The sequence below is a fragment of the Indicator indicator genome, chromosome 6 (assembly GCF_027791375.1).
Source record: "Indicator indicator isolate 239-I01 chromosome 6, UM_Iind_1.1, whole genome shotgun sequence".
Lineage (NCBI taxonomy): Eukaryota > Metazoa > Chordata > Aves > Piciformes > Indicatoridae > Indicator > Indicator indicator.
Genome location: NC_072015.1, coordinates 38,473,320 through 38,497,921, shown reverse-complemented (window position 1 = coordinate 38,497,921; position 24,602 = coordinate 38,473,320). Strand labels below are relative to the sequence as shown.

The window sequence follows — 24,602 nt, the reverse complement described above, 5'->3', positions numbered from 1 at the left end:
GCTGCCTTGAAAAGAAGAAATCTGCTTCCTCAGTGGCCAAAGCTGAATTGAAATCTAAAATACTTTGCCAGAAGTCAGTCTATGGATGAAAGTTTTCAATCATTTACTCCATGCATGTGTTTACACTGCAGTGCTTTCCTTAAAGAAATGTGTGTGTGTACAAATGCAACAACCCCATGTGAGCAGTGTTTTAATTGCCACTGCCTTCAAAGACTCTCTCTGTATATGTTGAAACTGTTTGCTAGAGTGCTCTGAGCAGTTTATAATAAATAGTTTAATAGCTCTTGTCCTCTTTTACATTTAATAGCTCTTGTCCTCTTCAGTTTTATCAGTTAAAAGTGTTCTCACTGCTCGAATATGACCTTGTTGGTGTGAGACATTGCAAGAGATGCTTTCTGTGTGCTTTGAATTTCTGCATGCTCTGGCTAAGCAGAACTTCTAAAGAAAATGTTCCAAATCTGTTTGGGTGTCAGGATGGAAAGACACTCCATCCAGGCTTCATAAATGGAATGAAATGCTGAAAATAAGGTTTAATCAGCAGTACCAATTCCATCCAACCTTTTGGCTACGCTGTCGGAAGTTGTTTTTCCATTCCAAGTTGTATCATGCATGCTTGGAAGGGTTTGGTTTGTTTAATCCTTGCATATCCAGCTGCACCAGCAAAATCAAATTTCTAGTTTTCCTTAACAAATTTGGGATTCTTCTGCTATTTATATATTGCTTTAATTGTCTTGTGCTTCTCTGATACTGTATTGCATGGCAGAAGTAAAAGGAAGATGAACACTGTCTTGCCCTGCTCTGCCCCGGACTGATATTTAGCATATGCAAAGGTTAAAAAAAAAAAAATGCAGCATTCCTGCCTGATAGAAAAAAATTAGACATTTCCACCTACTGTGCTCCACTGTTGTTTAGATGGGTACTCACAGGGTGCAGCTTTGCTTTATGTTTAATAGCAGTTTTATGGTTTAAATTGAAGAAGGTTCATAGACCAAGACATGGCTGTTGTCACTAATGTCAATGCATCAGTAGGGAAGTTGCCCTTGACTTTGGTGGAAGCAGACCCTTAGCTTGTGTCCTTAATGAAATGTTGCAGTACAGATGTCTCAGGACATATCTACCACACCTGTACTTAGTATGCCTTAGCCACAGAAAGGCACAGTTCCTCTGTCACAGGCTCACAGGCTCACAGGGTGTTAGGGGTTGGAAGGGGCCTCTGGAAATCATTGTGTCCAACCCCCCTGCCAGAGCAGGACCACAGAATCCAACACAGGTCACACAGGAACACATCCAGATGGGGCTTGAAAGTCTCCAGAGAAGGAGACTCCACAACCTCTCTGGGTAGCCTGTTCCAGTGCTCTGTGACCCTCACAGGGAAGAAGTTCCTCCTCATGTTGAGGTGGAACCTCCTGTGTTGTAGTTTATATCCATCACCCCTTGTCCTATCACAGGGTGCAAGTGAGCAGAGGCTGTCCCCTACCTCTTGACCCCCAGCCCTCAGATATTGATTGACATTAATCAGATCCCCTCTCAGCCTTCTCCTCTCCAGATGAAACAGCCCCAGGATTCTCAGCCTCTCTGCATCAGGCAGTGCTCCAGTCCCTTCAGCATCCTTGTAGCCCTCCCTTGGACTCTCTCCAGCAGATCCCTGTCCCTGCTGAACTGGGGAGCCCAGAACTGGATGCAATATTCCATGTGAGGTCTCACCAGGGCAGAGTATGACATACTATCAGTGATAGGTTTTCTCAGCCTAAATCAATCAAATTACTTTTGGGGAGCCTAAGAAATTAAAAGCTGCCTTTTTAAAAAAAAAAAAAAAAAAACTAAGAAAGATACTTCAAGACCCATCTTGTACATGCTGCATTGATGGTTTTCTTTGACAACCAAATCAAAGCTACTCTGAGCTCTCAATGTTTGGTTTATTATTATTATTATTATTATTATTATTATTATTATTGTTATTGTATGTCCAGTTTGTTTGCTTCCTCATATGTATAGATGGAAGTAGGAGGGAAGGGTGACTTCTGTTAGGCTTGCTGGTGGTTTTTTTGTGATGGTTTCTTGCTGGTTTGCAGACCACTGCTTGGGAAGCACCCATGTAAAAGATGTCCTGTCAGCTGGGTTTGAAGTAAAGCCATGATCAGAAAGTGCCTATGTAATTCAGGCTCAAAGACCAAAGTGTTGTTTCCAAACCTGCTGTTTGCTCATGGGCCTAAGCCCTCACCCAGTGCTATTTCCAACTATAGCCAGCCTGAGGCTGTTCTGTGCTTGGCTGCATGCAGAGCCCCAGCTCAGCAAAGCAGTGTAACATCTCCTTAGGGTTGTCCTCATTTGCTTACTTAAGGGCCACTGATGGTAGCAATCACCTGTTTTGGTGGACTGGAACAATTTCCTTGTCATTTATAAACCACCAGTAATGGCCATTCCCCCATAGATGCCCATGAGCATCTCACTGAGCCCAGTCACAGCCTGAAAACTGCTCATGTGCATTAGGTTTTCCATGGTGTGTGTTTGGGGTTTTTTTCTTTTCTGGAAGCAAAATTCAGCTGCAGGAATGTGCATCGAGCAGCTGAGACATTAAAGATTTTAACATCCAAACTCCATTAAATGAATTGTTTTATCATTTGCAGAGGGGCCATTACTTTCTAAGAGGCCTTTTGTCAAATTAACATTTTGCAGACTAAGCTGATCAGCTCTGTTCCTATCATTCTCCCAGTACAAATATTTATCCATTGCAATTTGCCCTTTTGCTTTCCTGCCTGCCTAAGAGCAAGCACATTAAATTTTTTCTGACATGCCATTCCTTTCAGAAAAACACCACAAGATGTAATAGAAAATTGTCAGCTCTCTATACTTTTTAATTTGTAGGCCATTACACAGGATTGACCAGACCCATCTGGAAAGACAAAGGCCTGTGCTAACAGGTGCCAGGCATGCCTTCGTATCCTGCCTCACTCGTGGGAATTTTTTGCCTCCCTCACCTTACCCCAGTGCTGCCAGAAGCTATGCCCCTTGCACTGCTTTTTTTGATGCAGACAGGCTGGATTTGGAGAGGGGAGATATTTGGCTTCTTGTGGAAGATGAGACCACCACACCATAATGCTCCTATTACCAACCTGGTGTGCTGGCCCTCTGCCCAGGCACTGCGGGACAGGCTGCTCTCCAGCACCCATGCCCATGCACCCACTGCCATGGCAGCCTGGGGCACAAGCCCCATGGGGTGCACCAGGGCACATGTTTGGTGACTCTTAGCATCTGTGGCTGTTGGTAGCCAGATGATGTGGTTTAGAGCTGGCTGGCAGGTGCCCCTGCACATGGCAGTCAGGAACTGGATGGTAGAGCAGGGCATCCCGCAGGCAGATCTGCCTCCTCCTCGCTTGCCCCCCTTCAGTGTCAGCACCTCCCCATGTGCATTGGTACAACTGGGCAGATAGAGCAGCCAGGAGGGGAAGTGGCCACCCCTGTGCTCCTCAACCACCACAGTGGCCCCAGCTCTGCTCCTGGGAGACAGAGCTGGAATGAAGAGATGTCCTGAGGACTGAGGTCACCAGAGCTCACGCAGGCATCCCCTGCTCGCAGAGGGTATGCAGGCGTCCTGACAAAGGCCTTTCCATCTTCTGCCAAGCACTGTCAAGCAGCACAAGACAATTAAGCTTCACTCAGCATGAAAAGTGATGTGGGTTACATTTGCCTGGGGAGCCAGGCAGAGCGTTTCTGATGAGGAGTGCTGCTTGTCCCCCCTGACTGAGCTGTGTCTTAACTGTGCTTGTTTCCAGGCATTCACGATTCCGGGGCAGTATGCCATCCCTCATCCAGACGTGAGTCCAGCACATGTAAATTACTCCCTTTTTCTTCCTCTCCCTTTGATTTGTTCTGGGCAACATTTGCTTTCTACAGTTAGCAATAAAGACGTGGCCTAGGGACACCTTTCCTGACCCCACACACTGTATAGCCAAGTGTCAGCTCAGCTGCATCTCTTACCTTGTGTAATAATTGCTAGAAAGTACAATGGCCCAGGAACAAATTACAGTTATTCTTGGCCTTCTTTGCATGTGATATATTTGAGTTCTTTTAGTATGTAATTCTACAGTAATTAGTAAATATTAACAATAGCCATTACATGTAATAACAGTAGAGATGTCATTTATAACCAGTTTGGTTTGGTTGTTTTTCTGTTCTCTCTCTACAATAGATTAGAATGAATGATGAAACCTTTTTTTTTTCCTTTTTTTAAATATAATTTTAATTAATCCAGTTTTAGAACATGTAAGATGGTTTCTCTGCTCTGAAATAATTCCATTTGATTGGTTAGTTCTAATTTCCCATCCTGCCCTGCAGTTGACCAAGCTTCACCAGTTGGCTATGCAGCATCCCCCCTTTACTCCCCTTGGGCAGACCACCCCTGGTTTCCCTGGTACGTACCCATGACCCCCTGGGGATGTCCTTCTTCTTAACAGCTTTGTTTCCCGTGGTCATTACATCATTTTAATAATAAATGTGGTCAATGACCAGCAATCCTTCTGGTTTTACACATTAATCTCTGTTCTTTCCTCCCATACCTCTGTTACAGTTCCTTTCATCATTACTAAAATGTGCTGCTTTTTTTTTTTTTTTTTTTTTTTTTGTTACATATATTAATCAAAACTGCTTCATTTTTCCCACTGGCTAAACCCCCTGAGTTTCTTTGGTCCTTCTGAAGTTATTGTGGACCATACAGTATGTACCAGTTGGTCCCAAGTGAAGCACTTGGGCGTGCATCTAATCAGATTTCCAGTTTGATAAAGTGGTTCAGAAAGAAGGCAACACAACTGTGGAGCAGAAATGCTGATTAATGAAACTGTGGCATGCTGAAACTGCTGGCACAAGTGCCTCCCTTCCTACTGGATATGCAGACATAGCTACAAAATGCCATGGGAATTTAGTGGAAGTAAGGACTGTACATTTGGTCCAGACTTATTAAAGCTGAAGTTGACCTCCTGGTTCAAGAGTGCAGTTAATCCTGCAGTAAATCATTTTTACTGTACTTCACTAGAGATGCATGCTTGGCATCTAAAAACTTCCCAGAACAGAGGTCCATTATGTACTGGTACATGCTTTGTATGGCTAATAACATTTTATCACATACATCAAATTCCAGAAGCAACCTGACTCTTTTATACTCAGGGTAAAATAAGCATATGCAACTCTTAGTTGCATGTAAACATAAGTAACATATGGATGAGTCACTTTGTTTGTTTGTTTTTCTTTTGGTAGGAGTATTTATTTTCCACTTTTCTAGTTAGAAATGAGGATTTTTCTTTTTTTGGCATGGCTTTTCAGATAATAGTAGTAATAATAAACACCAAAAAAAAAAAAAAAGGAGAGAAAAAGGAGAGAAATAAACATTGCATCCAAAAATGTACTTTCATTTTTTTTTCATGATGTATCTGATAAAATATCTCAAAGTCATACTAAATTGCCTTTCCTAGCTTTATATTCTCCCTATTCCTGTCATTAACTTGCTGCTCCTTAATCTTCTACTGGTTATGTTTGTGACATGTATGTTTCTGTAATTTTTGCTGTGTGTTAGAGCAGTGGTTCCGATTTTCCTGAGCATTTTCCTTTTGTCCATTCAATTTACAAACAAATGTATGCTGCTTAAGAGTATTTTGTAGCATTTCCCTCCAAAAATTACCCTTCACAACATTTCTTCAGCAACTAATCCCACATATAATTTCTAAATTTTCCTAGGTTAAGTTCCTTATCTAATTTATTAATTTTTCTTGTCCATATCTATGTGTTTTGTTCTGCTAATTGTTCTTTTTGACTTTCATTTCCCATGTTCTAGAACTCCTGGTAGACAGGTCAAATTTTCAGCCACCCATTGATGTGTTTAGAGCAAAGATCAGAATTTAGGGGAATTTTCTAGAAGCTTTTTATGACCCTGTGGAATCTCATGTGACATTTGCTGCTTTGGTGGGTTAAAGGTTAATTAAAATAAGACTTATTTAAAAGTAGTCCAGCCCTGTGAGTTCTGCATCTCTTGCTTTCTTTCCTGTTTCAATAGCAGTTCTCTGTTTTTTCTTTGCTACTCCTTTTTTTTTTTCTTCTTCTTCTTCTTCTTCTTCTTCTTCTTCTTCTTCTTCTTCTTCTTCTTCTTCTTCTTCTTCTTCTTTTTGTATGTTCCTTCTTTAAAATATCATTTGTTGTGTCTTGCCCTTGTTGCAAACGACTGGCATAACATTTTCCCTCTGTCCCCTGAATAGGACTGGATGCCACTACTCCAACCAGTTCCCATGAACTTACTATTCCCAACGATGTAAGTGGACCAATAGTCAGTTTCACTTTCTCTTCTCTTGCTCCTCTGCTACTGGAGGGGAAAAACTCTCATCTTTGGCTGATTTGCAAACACTAATCCCCAGAATAAATTGTATGGCCTTTAGTCTGTTGGGGAAGGGATGTTAGGGGTTAGTGACATGCTGGAGAGTAGACGTGACTGTCCCCTCTCGTGTTGGGTCTCCAGTGATGTTGCTTTAGTTGCATGATGGCACCAATCCCGTGGTGCTTCACCACCTTCATTAAAGTCTGGCAGCCTGCTGCTCACAGGGGTCTTAGATGAGTTATCAAAATTCATCTCTCTCATGGCACTAACAGGCACAGTCCCAGGAGGGGGGCTAAAGGGAATGTAAATAATTGAAGCCCTGCATGCTGCATATGTTGGGCTGGAGACCTCTGTGGCAGGGGGGGGGAGAACTTGCACCACAGTGGCTTGTACCATGCCAGTATCCACTGCACCTCGAGTTTTTCCTAAGCAAAATATCTATTGTCAGTTATGTGAAGGGGCAATATAAGGACTTACTTGAAGAATAAAAGATAAAAAGCATTCCTGCTGCAGCAGCTCTGGACTGGCTCTGATCAACAAACACAAACAGTCTCCACAAACAGGATGATGCTCAGTCAGATACACAGCATGTCCTATGAAAACATTTTCCCCTTTTATTCACTTTCATTACAAATGAAAGTCACTTGGGAAATGGAAGAGTTCTCTTACAGTAAAAAAAAAAAAAAAAAAAAAAAAAAAAAGCTTTTAAGCATGAGTGGGATCACAAAGAGCAATTCTATTACCCAAGAGATACTGAGAATATTCTGTAAGCCCTATTAAACTCAGTGGCAATGATTTACAGTGAGGAAAAAAATAGAGAGTAACAAAAGAAGCAGAGGTGTGAGCCCTGTGATTTTTTGTATGCTCTTTGTTACGTAGAAGATGGCCTGCTGATTTATCAGTACCTGCTTTACAACCCAATTTATTGTGTGTGCAGAGTTTTATGGGAGCATGCTGTTTATCCTTACACTGCAAAGTTGTAAATCTCACTTTCAGGCAGATGTTCTTGCCATCAGTCATCCAAATCCAAGGTCACTCTTCTGACTTCACTTCGTTCATAGTGGAGAAAGAATGGGAGAAAGTTGGCCTTATTTCCTGTAGTGCAGTAGAAAAATTTGAAAAACCCCATCAATTTCTCATTCAGGAGGTTTGAAATTCCCTGGCTCAGCACTGTCCTAGGAAAATCAAACATGCACCTATGTGTTGTTTCTAATGGAACATTTTCCTGGCTGTGCAATGCATGCCTTGATGCTGTTGCTGAAGGAGCAAAACCAAGGCCAAAGAGGGGTTAGGCTTAGAAACAGCCTGCTGGGGTTCTACAGGTGGTTGAGAGGGAGGTGAGATGTTTGTATGGTGTCAGGGAGTTTGTTAAAGGACCAAGAGGCATTAGTGCTGCCCATGTGTGTGGTGCTGCAATGCCAGTGCAGAGGGGAGAAAGGACTCTTCATGTTCTGTTGGGCATCAGGGGCTGCTTGGAAATGTTGCAGTTTTCCCACACAACTCCCAAAGGCATTCACTTTACCTCTGTCCCAGGCTGTCAGCAGTGCCCTGCCAGCTGTCCTTGGGCTGCAGCAGCAAGTGGGGAACATCCCTGGGGTCTCCCAGTGTAACCATTAATACCAGAGTGCTGCAGCCCCAGCACTGCTGCAGCAAGTGGGGAACACCCCTGGGGTCTCCCAGTGTAACCATTCATACCAGAGTGCTGCAGCCCCAACACTGCTGCAGCCAGTGGGGAACACCCCTGGGGTCTCCCAGTGTAACCATTCATACCAGAGTGCTGCAGCCCCAACACTGCTGCAGCCAGTGGGGAACACCCCTGGGGTCTCCCAGTGTAACCATTCATACCAGAGTGCTGCAGCCCCAACACTGCTGCAGCAAGTGGGGAACACCCCTGGGGTCTCCCAGTGTAACCATTCATACCAGAGTGCTGCAGCCCCAACACTGCTGCAGCCAGTGGGGAACACCCCTGGGGTCTCCCAGTGTAACCATTCATACCAGAGTGCTGCAGCCCCAACACTGCTGCAGCAAGTGGGGAACACCCCTGGGGTCTCCCAGTGTAACCATTCATACCAGAGTGCTGCAGCCCCAACACTGCTGCAGCAAGTGGGGAACACCCCTGGGGTCTCCCAGTGTAACCATTCATACCAGAGTGCTGCAGCCCCAGCACTGCTGCAGCAAGTGGGGAACACCCCTGGGGTCTCCCAGTGTAACCATTCATACCAGAGTGCTGCAGCCCCAACACTGCTGCAGCAAGTGGGGAACACCCCTGGGGTCTCCCAGTGTAACCATTCATACCAGAGTGCTGCAGCCCCAACACTGCTGCAGCAAGTGGGGAACACCCCTGGGGTCTCCCAGTGTAACCATTCATACCAGAGTGCTGCAGCCCCAGCACTGCTACAGCAAGGCTGCACTCCAGACAGCACAGTGCCAAAAATGAGGAGGAGGGAGATGGAGGGACATGGGGCAGAGAGGGAGCTGGGTGAGGAGAGGCCAGCACCATGTTTCACTTGTGTCTTGTGTGTCTTTGCAGTCAGATGCTGTGCACAGAGGGAGGTCAGGGTGGGAGAGGCAACAGCAGTTGTGCAGCAAAGCCTGCATGGGTGTTTTGACTTTGCTTTCCTGATGAGCATCTCCTAGTCCCAGTTGTGATAGACAGGCAGTTGGTGTGGCATAGAGATTATGTATCTGGTTGAAGGTAAAGGAAGCTGCAGGCCCTTGTATGGGGTTGTGTTGTAGCCCTGAGGCTGCACATGGCCAGCCTCCTGCCTACCTTGACTCCAGGGGTTCCCTGTGCTGCATGGGTCCCACAGCTTTTCTTATTCAATGTGCTTATCCATGGAAACGTTCAGCATGCACAAGAAGAACATCAGACTTGAAAACATTTACATGCTCTACAGCTACCAGAGAGGTCAGTGTGTATCTGCGTGTGCTGCACTTACATCTTAAAACAAAGGTAATGATAAGCACATAAAGCCAAAGCCTCAGTGAGAATTTGATGGAGCAAAATTAGATATAAAGAGAATAGGGAGCTCAGACTTCAGCTTAGTCTATAGAATGTGGATAGCAGCCATTTACAATTTGCATAGCTTCAGATTAGAATAATTTTCCCTCTGGCATTAAGGCAGTGATAGAATTTTTGGGTTTTTTTAATAGTAACAGCATCATGCTGCTTCCTTCAAACACAATACTGATAATTGCAACAAACCTGTTTCTCAGTTACTGGAGAGATACTGGAGAACAAAGAAATGCATTTACAGAAAGTTATTTTCCACATGCTAAAAGCCCAAGCCTCCTTTCTGAGTAATGAATTCAGAAGATTTACCTTTCTAAGTTTTCTTATAACTTCTGCATGTTTCCAAAAAGGGAACAGAGAGGAGATTACTGCAGGTCCCTCTCAGAAGTCACTAATATCTCCTTTTCCTCACCAAAACTTCCTATAGGGGCATTTGTTTGCCTTTCTTTCCTTGCTGGAATCTTTTCTGGCCTTCCACTGCTGAATTTTACTCAAGTCTCAAGATAAAGTTGTGTTAACAGTGGCAAGTGTTTTGGGAAACAGAAGGGATTTTATCCCTGGGTGTAGCTGAATGGGCACAGATAACAGATATCTTCACAGAATCACAGAAACATTAAGGCTGGAAAAGACCCTCAGGATCACCAAGTCCAACCATTAACCCTACTCTGCAAAGTTCACCCCTAAACCATAGCCCCAAGCACCACATCCAAACCACCTTTAAACACATCCAGGCTCGGGGACTCCACCACCTCCCTGGGCAGCTCATTCCAATGCCTGACCACTCTTGATGGGAAAAAATTTTTCCTAATGTCCAATCTAAACCTACCCAGTTGTAGCTTGAGGCCATTCCCTCTTGTTCTATCACTAATTACCTGTGAGAAGAGACCAGCACCAGCCTCTCCACAACCTCTTTTCAGGTAGTTGTAGAGAGCAATGAGGTCTCCCCTCAGCCTCCTCTTCTCCAGACTAAACAACCCCAACTCCCTCAGTCTCTCTTCATAAGGTTTATTTTCCAGGCCCTGCAGCAGCTTCAGATTTCACAATCTGATCCCTCAAACTACCCATTGAGAGTAAATGAACAAACTATTAATAATAATTAAAAGGCAAAAAAAAAATCTGTCTTTTTAACAAAGTATGCATATTTTGTGTATATGCAAGAGAGACAGGCAGGGGCAAGTACCAGGAAAAAAACTTTCCCCTTGGAAAGCACCATGAACATTGTAAGAAAGCTACAAATCTGATCAGTACTCCATCCAAGTTGGAACAGCATACTGGAGAACCATCTCTATTTCTCCCTGGAGCCAGAAGTACGTCCCTGCAAATGATAGACAGAGGGGATGTGCAAAACACTCTTAGAGCACCACAGAATCCAACATCAGCTCCATGTGATGGCTCTGAGGAGGTCTTCATGGCCCTGCCTCTTTTACCAGAGATGGCTGGGGGGAGCTGAGCTCTGATCTTTCCAGATCCTCAATCCATCACCTGCAGAGGGGAAAAATGGTGCAAGCCCTTAAGAAAAACATAAGGGGCAGTGTCTGACTCTAGCAAGGCCACCACACATTACAGGCAAGATGGACCTCACCCTCCCTACAGCCCTCTGCAGAAAAGTCCCAAGAGCAAGTGCTTAGTTATAAAACTAAGCTGCTGACTAAGCCTATCTCAGGCTCAGACATTCCATTTGTATGAGAGGGTTCAAAACCACAATAAATTTACATTACTGCTGAGAGCCTCCCATGTAATAGAGAAATAATGCCCAGAGGGAAAAAAAATTCAGAACTAACCATATTCTATCAATTAGCAATATTAAAAGGGATGTCTTATGGCAGTAATTAAAAATAAGTATTAAAAAGTAATTTTTGATGCCTACATGAGGCCTGATTTTTGTTTCACCTTAAGAGAATGCCATTTGATTCTCAAGTAGACCAGTCCAGATGAGCTCAGGAAGCAGGAGAATGATTTTTCAGACTTAATATCCACCAGAAGCAAAATAAGATCATTGTGGGACAAGGCACTATTGAGCATTAATAGATGTGTGTAGAGATGCATATGTAGCATCTCTAGAACTACCTGTCCAGTTCTGGGCTCCTCAGTTTAAGAAGGACATTGAGATACTTGAATGTGTCCAGAGAAGGGCAATGAGGCTGGGGAGGGGTCTGGAGCTCAGCCCTATGAGGAGAGGCTGAGGAAGCTGGGGGTGTTAAGCCTGGAGAAGAGGAGGCTCAGGGGTGACCTCATTGCTGTCTACAACTACCTGAAGGGAGGTTGTAGCCAGGTGGGGGTTGGTCTCTTCTCCCAGGCAACCAGCACCAGAACAAGAGGACACAGTCTCAAGCTGTGCCAGGGGAAGTTTAGACTCAAGGTGAGGAGAAAGTTCTTCACAGAAAGAGTAATTGGCCATTGGAATGTGCTGCCCAGGGAGGTGGTGGAGTCACCATCCCTGGAGGTGTTCACAAAAGGATTGGATGTGGCACTTGGAGCCATGGTTTAGTTGTCAAGAGATGTTAGGCGATAGGTTGGGCTTGATGATCTCTGAGGTCTTTTCCAACCTGGTTGGTTGGTTGGTTGGTTGATTCTGTGATAATTCTCCCAGAACTGCCTACTGCTGACTTTAGGGAAGAGGATGGGAATTGGTGTTGGATCCTCACTAAACTGAAATGCAGACAGATCTGCAGTGTCGTTTGGGTTACAAAACAAGTAATAAGGAGGCTCATTTCTGGACATGGTTTTCTCAGTTTTCTGTATGCCTTCTTGCCAAGCCTGTGAAATTATCATAGTCCAGATTTTTGCATTATCCTGGCAAGGAATGTGAAGCTAATTACTATTATTAATTGTCTTGTAAGAGGCACAGAGTATTTAAGCATCTCTTTCCAGGCCCTGCAGTAAGTCTGTAAAGAACTGTACTCACATCTCAGGAGATTATTTCTCACTGTAGAGCACTCTGCCCCAACATTTCTAACTACAAACCAACCAACCAAACAACAAAACTAGAACTGGAGCTACAGAAGTCTATTTCTTCATGAAAAGCAATTGAAGAGCCCCTCCTTGCTCAACTAATGCAGAGACTTTGCCAAAGCAAATGGATATGCTCTGGGTTGGCAGAGGAGGTTGGCAGGGGAGCCATGTGTACCTGTGGACAGGTATGGTCAACCTCCCTGCTCAGGACAGCGGATATTAGGTTGCAGAGGCTACTCCTTGTCCATTTTTACCATGCTACATTTATTATAAGAAAGGAATCTGACTTTTTTTAAGCAGTAATTTAGAAAGCAAGTGGGCTCTATGTCACTTTCTGTGACAAGCAATTCTTTGTGGCATTGGACTAGGGTAAAACCCAAAACCTAAAGGTCTGACTGCTCCCAGTGCTGCACAGAAGCAATGAAGTGTGATGAGCATAGAGGAACAAATTGTAGGAAGCACCCAGCAGAAAGATGTTATTTTTAGGCTCTGTCAATGACTTCAGCATTATCAGGGGAAGGGGGGATGGGGAGAATCACATATATCTTTAGTATGATAGGGAACTGGGGAAAAAAAAAAGTGGAAGAGAGGGATCTGCATCAGGGACAGCACAGTGCATTGGGAGAAAGTATCAGCATCAAGAATTTGGAGTGAGACAACTCACAGAGCATCTTTTAGTCCCACTCTTCAAGACTCAAGACTCCTGATCAGGCCTGTTTATATTAGCACCAGCAGGACAGAGTAAAAGTAGAAAAAAGCAGAAATCATGTTTTAGGGCTGGTTTGTTCAAGTGCTGGATTTTTTTTTTTGGCATGAGGAGAAATGAGGTACACTGAGGCAGGTGTAGAGAAAATGAAAAGGGAAATGCTGTCCCTGGTGCTCACAGTCCAAGCAGTAGGGGAAGTCAGATGAAATTTTGAGGTGTACAGACAAATGATGATAGACACCACACATGAGCAAGCTCTGCAGGTCACTGCTATGACCCATGTTGGGCAGCAGAAGGAGAAATGGGTGAAAAAAATGAATGGGCAGACACACAGACTATTGAGCATAAAGGCAAAGATACCAGCTGCTGCTCAGGTAGTCTGTAAGCCTCAGGTGGGGACTTGGGATACCAATGGTCACTTGGTTCATACCTCACCCTGGCTTTATCCTTTTTGTAAGCATGTGCTACTGCCACAGCCAGAGACAGGCTGCCAGGCTAGGGGCACATCTGATCTGAGCTGTTCCACTCATGCCTTGAGAGCATTAAAATGTATGTGCATGTACATACACATGTGTGCGTCCATTTGTATATATGTATATTTATAGTCTAGATATTATTTATATATATATATATATTTATAGTATGTGTACTACACCATAGTGAATAGTAAGCTTGGTATAATCTATAGCAGGTTTGGTTCCTCTTTCACTGGCCAGCTCTATCACTTCTTTCCTGGAGAATTTCCTCTGGATGTATTCTGTGAGAGTAAAGCTTACTGTGTGTTGAGGAAGCAGGGCAGCATCAAAAATAATGTAGCACCTAAAATGGGCAGGGAGCCCTGATCTAGTGTGAGAGGTCCCTGCCCGTGGCAGGGGGGCTGGAACTAGATGCTCCTTGTGGTCCCTTCCAACCCTGACTGATTCTATGATTCTAAAATCCTTGAACACAGCTCTGCTTCCCCATTCCTTAACTTCACCTACTGGGCTTGGCAAAGCAGCCAACCCATGTCTATGAAACTGGCAGCACTGCACACAAGGTAGCTGCTTTCAAAGCCTAGGGCAGCTTGCTTTTGTGGCTAGGGGCCTTTGTGGGACTGAATTACACGTGGCTCATAATAGCTACGGAATGGCAGGGGGCAGCTGACAGCGTTGGAAGCATCAGTCTTGAAAAGAGAGACGTTTGGAGGTGATTTGGCACAGCCTCACCTCAAAGCAAGGCAGAACAGGTGGTTTTATGTAAAACCAAATGTCCATGCCCTTATTGATCACAGCTCTTTAGAGGAAAGCCAGTCCCTTGAACTTCTTCCAGAACCCTTCAGCTCTTGAATGTTCAGGTACTGCACAAATGTCATCATAACTAGTAGGCAATTGGAAAGGCAGCCCAGAGAAAGCTCATGCACTCCAGCACTGTTGTCCTTCCTGCATGGCAAATGAAGAAGTGAATTCTGCATGAGCTGCAAGTCACGCCATGGCTTGCAGGGCATGATCAGGGATCCCACTGTCACAGCAACAAAGGATGACGGTGGAGACTTTCAGACTGAAGGCTTTTCTAGAGAAGGGCATCACCAGTGTTCACGACAGGTTTGGACTGAATTCTTGCTGCCTAACTAGAATTTAGCTAGGAGATTGTGAATGCTGGTGGATGAGAAGCTCAACATGAGCCACTAGAGTGCACTTGCAGCCCAGAAAGCAAATCACATCCTGGGTTGCATCAAGAGAAGTGTAGCCAGCAGGTCGAGGGAGGTGATTCTCCCCCTCTACTTCGCTCTGGTGAAACCCCACCTGGAGCCCCTCTTACAAGAAGGATCTGGACATGCTGGAAGGTGTCCAGAGGAGGGGCACAAGGATGATCAGAGAGCTGGAGCACCTCTCCTATGGAGACAGCCTGAAACAGTTGGGACTGTTCAGTCTGGAAAAGAGAAGGCTCTAAGGAGACCTTATTGTGGCCTTCCAGGATCTGAAGTGGGTTACAAGAAAGCTGGGGAGGGACTTTTTTAGGGTGTCAAGGTAGTGATAGGACTAGGGGGAATGGACAACCTGGCTCTGGGCAACCTAATCTAGTGTGAGGTGTCCCTGCCTATGGCAGGGGGGTTGGAACTAGCTGATCCTTGAGGTCCCTTCCAACCCTAACAATTCTATGATGCTTAGAAATGCGTAGATTCAGATTGGATGTTAGGAAGTTCTTCCCCATGAGGGTGGTGAGACACTGGAACAGGTTGCCCAGGGAGGTGGTGGAAACCTCATCCCTGGAGGTTTTTAAGGCCAGGCTGGATGTGGCTCTGAGCAACCTGATGTAGTGTGAGGTGTCCCTGCCCATGGTAGGGGGGTTGGAACCAGACAATCCTTGAGATCCCTTCCAACCCTAACAATTCTATGATTCTATGACCCACCTAGGTTACAGACCTCATTGGAGGACTTTCAGCACATACAAGTGGCTGTCTCTTGAGCAACCTAGCAAGTGCCTTCTCAGAGCTGTAAGAGTACCTCTCACAATGTGCCACAAGAACCAGTAGTCCCAAGCAGTTCCTCTGCTTTGAATGTCACAATGACAGCCACATCTGTACACTGGACTGCTTGAAATTATTCTAAATAATACATTGTTATATATTTTTGCATATTTTTTACACAGGTTTAAATAGATAGGAGTGGATCTAGTGCTGCCAGTTTTGCTGTACATGGATGTTCTGGCAGGACTGCTTTTGCTTTCCCCACACTGAGGGCATACTCTAATAAAAAAAAAACAGATCCCACCACTGGCTGGCACTGGTGCTACCATCTGTGCTCTGGGCACTCTTCTCACCTGCTGCACTTTCACTGCCTGCAGGCTGTGGAGGTCAGTGAGACTGAGGTATAGGAAGGAGGCACTTGGGGATCCCTGTGCTGCTACCATCTTGCATATGCAGTCACATTCATGTGCACACAGAGCCAGGTCACAGGCCTCCTGGTAAAGCTCACATGGGGCTTCTGCAGTGGCATGTAGAGTTACATGCTAAGACAGGTCCTCAGGATAAAGACAGAGAGTTCAGCAAGGCCCTCCTGCTTGAACAGGCCCAGATATCATGTGTACATGTTTCCTGGAACCTCACTTTTCCCCCATTGCAGGTGCTGCTCTTGTGCCTGTTTTGGCTATCCAGGTCCCTGCTCTGGCTTTCTGTGTGCCTCTGAGCATGGGGCAAGATTTATGCTGGCCAAGGTTTCTTCTTTTGATAAAATGTCTGGATACTAAATCTGTCTCTAGCAGACCTTTAAAACACTGATAATTGAGGATAACACCAAAAAAGCCTTGAGATCTGGAGACACAAAACTATGTCTCTTCCTACATCTGCTTCTGCCTGCAGTTACAGAGCTGTAAATCCCACTGACTTTAATGGGGCAGTACCTGGCCAAGCAAGGACCACATGTCCCCAAGGAGGTCAGGGACTGGCAGTGCACTGGAACAGTGCAGAGCTGCACAGCAGCAGCTGTGGGTGGCCAGCCTGACTTCCAGCTGCTGCTCTCAGCTCGCTGCTGCCAATGGTAGTCAGGCTGGCCTGTGTTTTATATTTGTCAGCATCATGGTACGCTGTCATTTTCTGCCACAGAAGACAGCAAAACAGTCTGGATACTGAGTTGTAGCAGCAGAACTTGATTCACAGGCATATGGCCACACAGCCAATGGACTGCACTAGTTACTCGTTCCAAACAGCACAGCAAAAATCTTTTGATCCTGAGCTCTTCATGACTGTGTTTCTAGAATAGGACAAACTGCAGTTGAGTGGTTTTTGCTTGTGTCTGTGGCACTAATCTCAGTCTTTGTCCCGCTCCAGTTAATAGGCTGCATTATTGGCAGACAAGGCAGTAAGATAAATGAAATCAGGCAGATGTCAGGAGCGCAGATCAAGATTGCTAATGCCACAGAAGGCTCTGCAGAACGACAAGTTACAATCACAGGATCCCCTGCAAACATCAGCTTAGCACAGTACCTCATTAACGCAAGGTAAGTTTGCTTTGTAAGTGATAATGCTTCTGCAAGATTGCTCTGTCTGCTCTCCAGCCACTATCTGTCCTGGACAGATCCAGAAGGTTGCTTTGCAGTGTCCATTTTGCATAGCAGTATTCAATTCCTAGTGATTTGTAAAGCCTGTATCGTTAGAACCTGTGATTGCTGTTGGTTCATATGCAACAGAGCTCCATCTGGTGCATTTTGAACTAGAAAAGGTAAAAAAAAAAAAATCTGAATAATCACATTAGCATCCATCTAAAATACAGGAAGATCAATTAAATGGCAATCATAAATTCTTTAGAAGAAAATACTTTCCAGAGACCCACTTTACTGTCCTAAATGGCAAATATAGTGGAACAAATTGCCACACAGATTTAATATACTAACTGGAAATGGCTACTCTGGGTCATTGACATTTGGTTGCTAAAAGAGGCACAGAATTTATTTTTTTTCAGAGACAGCATCACAAATGTTTTTTTTTTTAAAAGCATTCCCTAATGGGACAGGGTGAGACTATCTGCTTCACCAGCTCTTGGTGCCAGAATGAATGAAAACACTGGCTGTTCAGCTAAGGCACTGTGACAGCTTATATCTCTCTCATCATTTTGATATGATTATTTAGAAAAATATTAAAATAGCTGCCACCTTCATTTGCAGTTTTCTTAAGTTCCCTTGTAGACAGTGGACTGAGGCAACATATTGGGGGGAGGAGGGGGAAGTATCTATGTATTTCATTGCCTTTTTAAATTTTTTCTTTTTCTTTTTTTTTTCTTTCCCCTCTCAAAATACTGTGATATGAATCAAGCATTGTGTTTAACTACGTTTGTTGTTAAGGTAGCAGAAAATATGTGATTTATCTGTGGAGCAGATGTACAGCTTCCTATGGTCTAACCTCCTCTCCAGCCCAGTTCTGTAGGGCACCACTAAATGCCACTGTATGTGTCTTAATGGAGGAAAAGGATGTTTGTGCAGCTCTGTGTTACAGTAGACAAAAATACTGTTCTTTGTAATTCAGCTTGAAAGTAGCCTCCTAGGGAAAGAGACATTGAGGGGTGGTGTGTCGTGAAACTTAAAGAGAAGCCAATTCCAGACTCCTAAAACAACCTACAGCTCTTTTGCTTTATATTCTTTGTAGCAAATATAAGTCACTTCCATAAGCCCTGTAATCAAATAAAAATGTGTTCCCTCCTTTAACCCTTAAGGATATGTTCTTCTCTTGGTGTTCAGGGATTCCCCACACATCGAGACGAGAATAGACCCCTTCATTTTTAGTTGCACAAACACCACATGGCATGCATCTGGATCTCAGAAGATACCAATTTAAGATCTTCAAGACAGCTAAAGCATGCAAATAAAATAATGCACTTACTAATGGAGCTGCAGTGAGCTGCTCACCAGAGACAGAAATGTTAGTGAACAAACCTCTGTTTGACTCACTTTAGAAAAGCCTGTGAACTCTCACACTTCTGTTTATTACTACTGCTTAACGATTCTCTTGGTGGAGTGGGATATAGATGAGGTCTTTTAACATACTTTTGCAAAGAAGAAAACTTCTCAGCAGCCATATACCACGGATGCTCTCTCTATACTCTGTGCAACCAGAAACAAAACATTTGCTGCCTGTTGAATTCCTAGATAGAAGTCGTTTGTTACCATCATCTACAATGAACCATCATCTATTATTATGTACCATGTATCGAAACTGTATTTAGATGAAGTGACTTCATTTGTAAGTGAAGACTCTTGAAGTAATGTATAATAAATTAAGCTCTAAGATAACATAGGACATTAAGGTGACTTTTTCATTTTTAAAAAGTGACACTGTTCCAGATTTCTCCTTTCACAAGATGAAATTCCTGTCCAGTTAGATGCCACTGCTGCAGCAGTGCCAGCTTGCAGTTGCGCTGGAGGAAGAATCAAGAAATGTTCAGGCAAGAGGGAGGTCTGCTTTAGCTGAGGTTTAGGTGCTCAGGCAGGTTTCTGAGAGGTAGTTCAGGGCTGCTGCTGCCACACTGGGAGCAGAATTCAGTGTTTGTCAGTCCTAACCCTGCCACCAGTACTGCTGTCTCTTTTAAAGATGTTGGCACAAAATAAACAGTGTTGGGAAGCACTGAGTACAGTACCTAGAGTGCCCCAGGTATAGCCTGGTATGTCAAAAGAGTAATTACAATAAAGAAAATCATATAAGCATTAAGGGTAAGGTGGACTTTTTTCTTTTCTCTCCTTCACAAGATCTGTTGTTCTCTTGGATTTGGTTTCCAGAGCTAGAGTGTCTATATAAATCAATGTCTCACAGAAGCATAGGATGTAAAAACAAAACAAAACAAAAAATCTGTCCACAGTATTTCTGAAACCTTCTGTGTGTCTCTTTAAACTACCCTCCAACCAAAGCTGCTGTCTGTAGAATAATTTATTGACTCATTTTAAGACTTTTATTGAAATCTGGTGTGAAATATGTACATAACATACTCTAAATTATAGATAGAGATATATATATAAATACATTGATTCAATATCAAGACAGAGATTTAAATCTTTCTATTGTATTGTTTTGATTCTGTATTGATTACCCAGCACTGACTTTTGTGTCCTAGATTGTTTGCAGTAGAATTCTCTTACTTTCCTGTACAATCTCTCGTCTCTTAACTGGTCTCCACTGTAGTAACTGATGGGTTTTCCAATCCCATCTTCTAGTTTTCATTAAGAATGAACTGTCATTTGGGTTTCCTGTGTGATATTCGACTTTGAATTGTAGATGAATTGTAGCCAGCAGCACTTGCCCCTTGTTGAAGAGCTGTTTCCCAAAGATTTTGTTTTTTACTGCGATTTTGGTGAGAGGTTCATTCACAGAGCTAACAGGACTGCCAATGCCACACTCAACCTTTACTTCTGTCACTAGTTTGGGGTAATGCAGGATGTAGCCTTCACTGTATATATTCATAAAATGTAGGTCTTGACATGAATGGTGTAAAATTTGCACCATTATATTTTGCATGGAGGCTGCCTCATCTGCTTTCACATTCAATTCTGTTCTATTTACAATTGGTTTGGAAAACTGCCACTGTCACAGGACAGCTCATAGCTAACCTGATATACCTTCACCTTCTGTGTTACCACTGGTAATGAATGTGAAGCAGAGCAAATTATTGCTTTAATTGTACCTGTATGAGTACAGCAGACACAGGGAGTACACCAGCATTTAGCCTGGGGAACCTATTCTCCCTGCCAGTGTAGCAAAATCTCAGGCTCCCATAGACCCCAAGTCAGTAAGGAATTTTTTTGTTGTTGTCAAATGCAAGGTAAGCACATTTGGAGTCACTGAAACACTGAGTCCTGCATTATCTTTCTATATGCCTCCCTCCCATAATAATACTGAGTTCAAAATACTTAAAAATCCTACTGAATTTTTCAGAACCTACTAAGATGTCACCACATAACTCCTGCACCCCAAGCTGAGGATGTATACTGCAGCTGGCTACACCAATTCAGTATTCCTGATATAAATCCCACTGTGCAAGTAGATTGCAAGCAGCATAGCTAATGGTGCAAGGATGCCTTGCTTTCCACAAAGAGCAACTCTGCTGCAAGGGTTAGAAAAATTGGGAGCTGCTCATCCATGGGGACAAACACCACGGGGTAGGAAACCAAAGCTTTACCTCCTATAAAGAGGTGCTTGTTTTATGCACTCACCCTTCTCCCTTCCCAGCCCCTAAGAGAAGAGAGGCACCTTCCAACTTCCCAGCAAAAGCCACCAAGAATTTAATACTCCCTAGAGAGTATGAGGAAGAGTGGAGTTTGATGCTCAGGTATTTCCCCTTTTCCTTCATGCTCCTCTCCCCAGCTCAGACTTGCTTCAAGTATCCTTTAGTGCTTTGGAAAACTCGAGTCCAACCTCTTCATCTTATCTGTAGTGCTTGTGTCTTTGCCCTTGCACAAAGCAGAAAGGCCTTTTAGTCACTCCATTTCTCAGCCATGAATAGATCAGAGGCTGTTACTCTCAAAGCTGCACATAAGTCTAAGGGGAGGAAAAGCAAGGCTCTTCTAGGTCCTGAGCAGGGTGACCCCATTCCCTCCCCAACCCTGTAGCCTGGCTACAGCTGCTCTCTAAGCCTGCGCACCCAACCCCTAGCACCAACAGGAACCAGCACAAACCCTGTGCTGGGAAGCTTCCACAGACCTGGTAGGACCCAATAAGGACCTGGCAGGTCTTCTGCATAGCCAGGCAGTCGGCTCACTAGCAATCCACTCTGGGAGGGAGAAGCTGCTGCAGCCTCTCAGCTCACCTCAGGAGAAAGCCCAGGAGCCTGATAAAAGAGTAATTACTGGGGGAAAAACAAAACAAAACAAAACAAAAAAAGCCCCAAATACTTGGAGTTGCTACATGAAGAACTGTAACTAGTGCGATTCATATGCTAGGCTGACATTCTTCACAGCTGGCTACATACAAAACGCATCCTGAAATATGTATTTAGGCTGTATGCCAACCCAAAAGCTGCAACAAGCAGACAGCAAATGGAGAATTAACGGAGAGCTGAGGGAGGTAAAGGTTTTGTCACAAGGAAACAACAATGCGTCCTTGGAAGTACTGTATGTTTGTGCCTAAAAATGTACAGAAAAGCCTCAGCATGTGGGCCAAACTCATCACCCCTGTCAATGGGTGGGAGTTAGGCATGAGGATCAGCAGCCTGCAAAGAGCCTGTTGTTGCTAAAGAGCCTGTTGTTGCCTTGGGCAGGGAGGTCGGGTTCAGTCAACTTCCTGGCGCTGGTGGGGTCCATCTGATGATGTATATGTATGTTGTATCCATGTAGTACTTCGTCTGTCGGATGTTGTTAAGCTCTCTGTAACCACTGCCACAAGTTCAGAAAGGATACTGTTGCTGTGGAAACCAGGGTGTTGGTTTTTTTTTTCCTCTCTTCTTTTTTCGCTCATTTCCTTATAATTAGACCGCATAAATATTTTGTTGTGCTTTAAAACAAAACCAAAAAAAGTCTGGAGAAGTTAGAAACGGAAGTGAACACTGGCTAATCAGGTTTGTTTTATATGAAAAATGCACAATGACCTCACAGTGAATGAAATGAAAAACTAACTTTCAAAAAAAAAAAGAAAAAAACAAACAAAAAAAAAAAATCCCACCCCAAAACAAACAAACAAACCAAAACCAAACCAAAACCAAACTACCAAAACTTTAGATGAAAGTATCAAATCCATGCTTAGGCTCCTCTCGTCCTAGCAAAACAACAAAAGGTACTATTTGTGTCACAAAATTGCCAAATTGAAAGCAATTGCTAAAACCCCCCGCGTCCCCCTTTCAAAACTACTGTCATTTGGAAAAAGCAAAATTCACCGTTATCAGTGCTGGGGAGTAAACTTCATAGTCACTTTTGAGTTTTCCTTTGTGTTTTGGTTTTTTCCATCTTTTTTGCCATTACCTGCATTCCTTAGATTTCCCTTTTTTTTTTTTCTTCCCCTCCATATGAAAAATAAACTAGCAACCCCCTCCACATTTTTTTTATTTTTCTTTTTTGAAAGAACTTTAGTCTCGATTATGTTTTCACCATCAAATCATTAAAAACCCTTTTGTTATTTCTCTTCTTTAACACATAACATGTTCCTCCTATGACCTTCATTTTCCCTTTTTTTCCCTCTCTCTCCCCCCTCTCCCACTCGTCTGTCCACCTTGTCCACCGATCTAATCCTGACCTTTCGTGGTTGCTGTCCCTCCTGCCATTCCTTCCTCCTCCTTCTCCTCCTCCTCCTCCCTGCCCCACCACCCTGGCTTGAACCTTCCCAACCTTTGTTCCTCTTCCTCTCTTCGTTTGCAGCTTAGAGATGGCTAAAGTCAGCACCCAGACCGCTTCCGTCACGACCCCTGTTGACCTCAACATGAACCTCTCTCAGTCTGCCACCCCTACCTCCACCCCCACCTCCATGGCCGTGCTGGCGGCCGCCTCCGCCGTTACCGTCAGTACCCCCCCTCCCCTACCAACTCTGCCAACCACCCACTATGCCGTTCCTGTCTCCAGTCTGCTTGGCATGAAAACTGTCCCACTCCTGGCACTAAATGCCGCGGCTGCCGCGGGGGCCCCGGGGAGTTTGTCCGCTTACACTGCCAAAATTCCTTCGACGAGTGGGGTTAAGAAATCTGACCGCCAGAAGTTTGCTCCATATTGAAGGGATGAGACACAATGCAAGCTTTGCCAGCTCTACCACGAGTCTCTGGTAGATCCTAGTTATCAAGGAAACAATACGGCATCTTTTATTTTTCTGTTCAATCGCTAGTGTTAACTGCTGCCGACTCAAGTCGTCTTCCGCTCTCCATAACAACTAACACCCAGGCACCACCTACCAACTAGTTCCAACAGCAGGCGGGTGCTAGCCCAGGGGCTTTCCCTGACAACACCTTCCTGATGCTGGGGCCACCGCTAGGGCTGGCCCTCCGGTAGCCCTGCGGCACAGCCGGGCTGCCCCCATCCCAGCAAGGAGACATCTGGAGAGAAAAGGTGCATAAATGAGGCAAAATCTGGACAGCCCACTCTCTACTGCCAGGTCCCTCAGTTCCAGCAATGCTGCCTGTCTCATGAATACACTTACAGCCCCTTCAAGGGATCCCACCAACTACAAAACAGATGGGCACCGCTGATGATTTCTTTTTTCTGTTGCTAACTGCCTGCAGATTTGGCACTTGTAATGATTGCTAATGCCCCTAAAATCCCATCTGATGTGCTGGCCCCCTCGGTCATTCTGTTGCCCTCAACAGATCTGAAGACTTCCCATCTTCCCTGCCCAAACACCTGCCTGTGAGCAACAGGTGATGGCTAGAAAGTACCAAGCCTCAGGTACTTCTACATACACCAAATAATGCTTTCTGGTCTGAGAAGAACTGCTAAATTAAAACTATTAGAAGATAGTAAGAAGTAGTGTCAGGCACCTGTGCCTTTCCACTTAATTCTTTTAAAGGCTGCAACAATTTTCCTCTGGTTTGGAAAAAACAGAACACTCCTTTAGGGATGGGGAGCATGCTCCTCCTTTTGCACTCAGATGATTTACCCATATATACCGAGTACTTATTTTTGCAAGCACTTAATAGTAGGTACAAGTCAGACATGGATAGTCACTTAACTCTGGTACCCTTTCCTGCATATCACAGCATCCCAGAATGTTAGGGGTTGGAAGGGACCTCCAGAGATCATCAAGTCCAACCCCTCTGCCAAAGCAGGATCACATAGGGCAGGAACACATCCAGGTAGGCTTTGAAAGTCTCCAGAGAAGGAGACTCCACAACCTCTCTGGGCAGCCTGTTCCAGTGCTCCGTCACCCTCACAGTAAAGAAGTTTCTCCTCATGTTGAGGTGGAACTTCCTGTGTTCTAGCTTATATCCATTATTCCTTATCCTATTACTGGGTGCCACTGAAAGGAGCCTGTCCCCTTCCTCTTGACACCCACCTCTCAGGATATTTACAGACATCAGTAAGAGCCCCTCTCAGCCTTCTCTTCTCAAGACTAGAGTCCCAGTTCTCTCAGTCTTTCTTCATAGGAGAGATGTTTAAGTCCCTTAACCATCCTCATAGCTCTTTGTTGGACCCTCTCCAGT

The 24,602-nt window shown here is 44.3% G+C and overlaps 1 protein-coding gene across 1 annotated transcript in view; it reads left to right on the top strand.

Annotated features, from left to right (window-relative positions):
- The window catches only part of LOC128967521 (poly(rC)-binding protein 3-like), a 62,868-nt gene extending 39,686 nt beyond the window's left edge, over nt 1-23,182 (top strand). The window contains exons 8-12 of the mRNA XM_054381666.1: nt 3,774-3,830; nt 4,336-4,411; nt 6,243-6,295; nt 16,835-17,004; nt 22,834-23,182. Coding sequence (XP_054237641.1) covers nt 3,774-3,830; nt 4,336-4,411; nt 6,243-6,295; nt 16,835-17,004; nt 22,834-23,182 — 705 coding nt within the window. The remainder of the gene's footprint in view (nt 1-3,773; nt 3,831-4,335; nt 4,412-6,242; nt 6,296-16,834; nt 17,005-22,833) is intronic.
- Nucleotides 23,183-24,602: the final 1,420 nt, after the last annotated feature.